The sequence below is a fragment of the Chinchilla lanigera genome, unplaced genomic scaffold (genome assembly GCF_000276665.1).
Source record: "Chinchilla lanigera isolate Chin_1 unplaced genomic scaffold, ChiLan1.0 scaffold00053, whole genome shotgun sequence".
Lineage (NCBI taxonomy): Eukaryota > Metazoa > Chordata > Mammalia > Rodentia > Chinchillidae > Chinchilla > Chinchilla lanigera.
In genome coordinates, this window is record NW_004955454.1 from 5,776,298 (window position 1) to 5,782,244 (window position 5,947).

General features: G+C 59.2%; 1 protein-coding gene across 1 annotated transcript in view; it reads right to left on the reverse strand.

Annotated features, from left to right (window-relative positions):
- Positions 1-358: 358 nt before the first annotated feature.
- Positions 359-5,947, reverse strand: part of Bid (BH3 interacting domain death agonist) — a gene marked incomplete at its 5' end in the record, with an annotated part of 8,845 nt that continues 3,256 nt past the window's right edge. Inside the window, 3 exon segments of the mRNA XM_013520182.1 lie at positions 359-1,137; positions 2,528-2,740; positions 3,605-3,744. Of these exon segments, the coding sequence (XP_013375636.1) occupies positions 1,126-1,137; positions 2,528-2,740; positions 3,605-3,744 (365 nt within the window). The 3' untranslated portion in view covers positions 359-1,125.

A 5,947-nucleotide genomic window follows, 5' to 3' on the forward strand; every position in this document is an offset into this window, starting at 1 on the left:
ACCCTCGCCAAACCTACAGACCAATCCTGGGAGTGGCTTCCGGGGAGCCACAGGCCCTGCTGTAAGGTTTCTAAACAAAGCTTGGCCTTGGGTTATTCGCCTCCTGTGTCCCTAGGAGAGGGCGTCTCCCCGGTGCTGCCTGATCTCCTGATGCAGCTTCCAGGCACGCAGGGGCTGAGTGGGAAAACTGAAGATACAAGGCTTTAGTAGGACCAAGAGGGGCTGGGGAGTTAGCTCAGCGGCACAGCGCCTGCCTGGCAAGCGCAAGGTTGTGAGTTCAGCTCCCGGTACCAGAAAAAAAACAAACAAACAAAAAAAAACATAGGACTGAGAGACAAGCGCCTGGCACACCATCGGCTTACAGGTTCTTATCGAAGTTCTCATTTATTAGAAAGAAAGAAAGTATATTTAAGTACCTGACTTTGAAAACAGCCATTGACATGGACCTTTACATCACCAATCACGACTTGTAAATGCCCGTGGTCCTCTTTGCCTCAAGAGGAAGTCAAGCTGAAAAAGCTGCACACCCATACATCGAGGGTGGAGTTTCCCTGGTTTGAAAACAGCACCTTAGCCCAGAGCCCTGTGCCACCTGGCTTACACAGAAGAGCCGCTTACTTGGTATTTGGACGGTCTCTCTTTGGAGCAAAATTCCTCCCTTGTAAGGGGCATGTACGTTTTTCTCCAAGCCTTGCTCCCCTCCAACAGGATATTGCCTGCTGTTAAGACCGTGCCCCAAGGTTGCACTTAATAAACAGTAAGTTTTTTAACAACCAAAATGTAAGCGTGTTTCTTTTCTTCTGCCCTTCGGTTTCCTTTTCAATTTAATTCTTAAGTGGGACCCTGCACAGCGGAAGTAAGATGAAGGCACAGGTGCAGGAGTAGGAGACACGACACCTGTTAAATATCACCAAGTCTGCACTGTCTCATTCAAGTATGTCACTGTAGGCGTTTCTCGGTAAGCAACCAGCTTACATTCCTGGAGACAGGGGGAAAGGCGGAGTCCAGCGCCCGTCTTCTCTAAGGCGTCTGTTTTCAGGGCCATAGCATCTTCTCCTTTGCAGGTAGCTATGCTGGTGTCACCATGTCACGTTTTAGCCAGTTGTGCTTCAGCAAGCCGTCCGTTCAGTCCCTCTCCTAAGCAAAGGAAAATGAGAAAGAATGAGCCAGCGTGAGGCTGGGCTGGGTGCGAAACACGCTGTTCGGAGCGCTGCGGCCCACGTACCCCGCATCCTCCCTTCGGCTCCGCCGAGGCAACTGTGCAAACAGTTCCGCTGCTGGGTGCTCGCAATCGCCCAAGGTGCCCAGGGGCCCCTGGGAGGCCGGACCCGGCTAGCCCGCGAGAGCTGTCAGTACAACTGCTCTGGACGTCCTGCTCTCTTACTCCCCTGGAAATGGTGCTTGGTAGAAGCTGTGCAGGAATGTTCTCGGACTGACCTCCTTCCAACAGTTCAGCTTGGTTTCACCCCGACCTGAGACTTATATTCCCCTTCCTGTCTGCAGATGCCTGTATAACTGAAGGACAGTACAGGGGATACTTCTAAGGCCTACCAATAACTATTCAAAGGCGCAGGTGCTATTTTCTTTAAAAATTATGGCTGCCTGGGTAACTTCTAACTTAGAAAAAAATCTCATTCCCCGTACTGTAAAACTGGTAGGTAAGGTACACCCGCCTGCCTTTCCTTTGGGCCCATCGCGCTGAGGCACCGGGGACGTGGTGTCTCACCCTCCTTGGGCGGTGTCCTGAAGACTGAGACTCGGTACCCACAGGACCGAGGTGCTCCCTGCTATGGGCGACCTCAGATAAGCCCCTGCTCTTTTGATTACTCCTGTGGGCTCTACCCATGATTCTTAAGAACTCTTCTTCCCCAGTACCAGGCACTGAGCCCCAAAGCACTTCACTGCTGAACTACATCCGTCAGTACTTTTTTTATTTTTTGAGACAGAGTCACACTGAGTCACTAAGTTGCCCAGGGTGGGCTCAAACTTGTGATCTTCCTGCCTCCTCCAGTGTTAGGCTTACAGGTGCACATCACCACCCCTGGCAGTAAAGATGTTTTTAAATTACACTTGAATTACACTTTAAATTACACTTACGTTGTGATACATGAGGCTTTTTCTTTCTTTTCTTTTTGAGACAGGGTTTCACTATGCAATTTAGGCAGGCCTCGAACTCACAGTGACCCTCCTGCCTCAGCCTCCTGAGTGCTGGGATTATAGGTGTGCACCACCACACCCGGCTAGTGAGGATGTTTTTTTAAGAATTTAAATTACATTTGTGACATGGGAGGTTTTTGAGAGCTGCCCAAGGAAGCTCAGCCCAAGCCCCTCCAGCCACTTTCTGCCTTGTCATGAATGTACCACACGGCTGTGTCCTCGCAGCAGCCTTCCTTGTGGTCTGACGTCCGGGCGGAAGGCAGCGGAGAGCCCTGCTGGGTTTCCACACCGCAGAGGGAACGGTGTGGGCTGGAGGCAGAGGCCCAGGGACGTCATGAAATGGCAAGGAGCTGGCGTCACTGATACTTACATTTCTGATTAAGTCCCTCACATAGGGGAGCAGGTTCTGGTTAATAAAGTCCACCGCTGTGTGAAAGATGACACGGAGCAAGGACGGCTTGTAGTCAGCCACCTTTTTGGCCAGCAGCATGGTCAGGATCAGCGTGGCCTTCTCCTGCTCCAGGTCTGGAGGGCAGGTCTGCATCACCTCCCGCAGAGCGGCGGCCAGGCAGCGCCTCCTGCCCTGCGTGGGGAAGCACAGGCAGTTTACCACGGCGTCCTCTGGGGAGAAAGGCGCAGCGCAAGCGCGAAGCGGCGCGGCGGAGGGAAGCACTGAGTCCGCAGCGGCAGTGCTGGGTGGACAGCACGACGGACAGCTCCGTCCTGAGAGGCTGCGGGCAGAGAAGACCCCGCCCCGGAGGGGCCCCTCACTCACCAAATGCAGGAAGAGGCCTATGTCACCCCCGCCCCTCAGGCACCTACGGCACTGGCGGACCCCTGGGGTCTCGGGCCCGTCTTGGTGGCGGCACCTAGCCCAAAGGCGCCTGTTACCCCTGAGCAGGAGCGGCGGCCCCGAGCGCAGGGCCTGGAAGGACCTTCGGGCTCAGAGACGCGCGCAGAGCCAGCCCAGGAAGGCGCTGCTGGAAGGTCCCCACTGTGCTCCTCCGGGGAGGCTGCGGGCCAGCGCCGAGCGGGGGACAGCGTGGCTGCTCTCTGTACTGATCCATGAAGCCAGGGGGAGCGCAGGCTAGCTTGCCACGCTCCGGTCGCACGTGGGTGAGTGACTTCAGCTCTCCACCCCCGTCTCCGACTCCCCAGAGCAGAGGCCTAGTTGTTTCTGGGAGAGTCAGGCACACTTTGCTGGACTGTCGGGAGGCTCCGGACCCTGGCCCCTGACGCAGGTTTCCCGACTCAGCTAACGCACGCTCTCGTTCCCAGCCCTCCTGGCGAGCTCCAGGGGGAGTCAGGCAGGGGCCGCCTCCCAGGACACGGGTGTGCTGGGGAGACGGAGCACAGACTGCGCCGGCCCAGCGGACGGGTGGGAGAGTCCGCCCTTCCACGCGCCCCGAGTCGCACGGCGCGCCCTGCTCGGCACCGCGTCACCGACCTCCGCTGTCAGACTCCGGTCCCCAAGCTGCGCGATCAGCCGGTTCACTGCTCTGGCCTGGATCCTGCGGTCCATCTCATCCCCGGCGACCGCCAGACGCTGGGCAATCTGCTGAATTACTTCTTCTAGGCTTTCGGAATCTGAATGTTCAGACAGAGCAGCAGGAACCAAGAAGATTCAGAAAATGGCACTGCTCGACCCCCTTAGCCCCCCCCCCAGCCCACCGCAGGACCGGGCGTGACTTCCGCTCAGGAGCAAGACCAGCTCCGCAGCCGCAGCCTGCGCCGGCCGTGCTCTCCGCGCCTCAGGCTGGGGCCCAGGGAGCAGGGAGAGGCCTGCGTCCCCCCGTCACAGACTCGCCAGCTGCGCGAAGAGGGGCTGCGTCGCTGCCGCCTGGGAGTCCCGGGGCGCGTGGGGGGGGCCTGCAGCGCTGCCAAGTGTACGTGCCAGCGCCTGACAGGTGGCAGCTCCAAGCCTTTGGGAAGGAGGTGCTGCAGTCGCCGCCCGAGTCCCACCTGTCAGTCCCAGTGGAGTAGTGGCAGAGGGCACCCCGCCTTCCCCAGCACCCCGGGCCGTGCGCTCTGCCTCCACCTCGCTAACGGTGGCGCCTGCTGATGCTGGCTTCCTCCCCGCGCTGCCCTGCCTCTTCCTCTCCTCTGCCCCAGTCCTCTCTCATTCTTTTTTCCTGGACATTTGCTATATACTTTCCCCATTTCTGCTGTCTGACACCCCTGCCTAAATACGACCATCCTAAAAGCTTTAGTCTCTCGGGCTGACTGTCAAACACCCGGCACTTAATGCATGGAGCCAAGACACAGTGGCGCACTTATAATCCCAGATACTTGGGAGGCTGAGGCAGAAGGCTCACAAGTTTGAGGCCAGCCTGGGCAACTTTACGAGGCAGGAAGTGACTGCTTAGACTAGGGCTTAAGGGCCGCCTTAAATCCTCATCTGGTTCACTGCAGCTTTTATGTTTGTTTCGTTTTTGAGACAGGGTCTTGCTCTGTGGTTGAGGCTGGCCTTGAACTCACTATGGAGCCCAGGCTAGCCTTGAACTCACAGTGATCCTCCTGCCTCAGCCTCCCAAGCAGTGGGATTGCAGGTGTGTATCACCAGGCGTAGCAGCTCACTGGAGTTTTTGTGGGTTTTGGTTTTGGTTTTTGTAGCGCTGGAACCCAGGACTTTGACAGGCCAGGCAAGTGCTCTGGCACTGGGACACACAGCCAGATACTCCGGCACCTCTCTGCCCTGAACCTTTCCGAGGCTCACTTCTGCTTAAGTGCCAAGTTGAGCCCTGAGCTCCAAATCCCTCTGACTTAACTTCCTCAACTGCCACTGCTCATTCTCGCCACACTCCCCTAGGGGCCCACTGCCCCTTTCCCAGGCCCTGGCCTGTCCTCAGGTGTGCTGACATGGTGGCCACTCCCTTCCCGGAGAACAACACCGTGCCATCCTTCCAGGCCCAGCTCGACTTACTGATTCCCTACGGAGCAGCAAGCGGCCCTCCCCGCCACCTCCCTTGGTACCACACTGCGCCCCCATCTGCCACAGCCTTTCCACCCGGTCCAGGGACTCGCGTCCTCGTCCTCCCTTCCCTTCGGCCACCAGCTCAGGGACGTCGGTGTCGCATCTGATTCGTTTGCCCAGGCAGCCAGAGCTCCAGGGCTGGGCAGGTACTTATTCCACGTGCCAGATTCCTGCCCGAGGGCTGGGGCAGGGGGGTGACCCGTACAGCCCCGCAATCGCTTCCCAAATGCTACGTGGGGCAGGCCAGGCCAGCCTAGAGGCACAATCTGCCCTTGACAGAGACCAGTGTAGAGACGGCAGGAGCCAGCAGGCAGGGGCTCTGGCCAGTCACCGCTGCAGCGGCCGCTGACATCGAAGCCTCCTGCGCGCGCCTGCTCCGAGTCCTTTCCCAAAGGGGACGGGCGCTCCCATTCGGTCGAGGACCAGGGAAAGGATGCGCCGGCTGAACTGAAAGGCCCCGAGAGCCTGGCGCGGCCTGGTTAGCGGGGGTGCTGAGCACACCCTCGTTCACACAGGCCAAGGCGGGCCGGCTGTCGGTCCCCCCATGGCCAGCCGAGGGCAGTGCCGCCGCGGAGCACCGGGCGCAGGGGCCGCGGGCCTCGGCGCCGCCGTCTCTGGGTGTTCAGGGCGGAATCGCCCGGGGAGCCTTCCCCGGAAAACACGCCGCCGCAGCGCCCTACACGGAGTCCTCCCCGCCGGGGTCTGCGCTCTGCCCAAGCCGCTTCCCTGGGGCCGAACTGCCCAGCCGGGCGCCGCCCCTCGCTCCCCACCACGCGGACAGAGGGCGGGGCGGCGGCCTGCGAGAGCGCCGGCCCC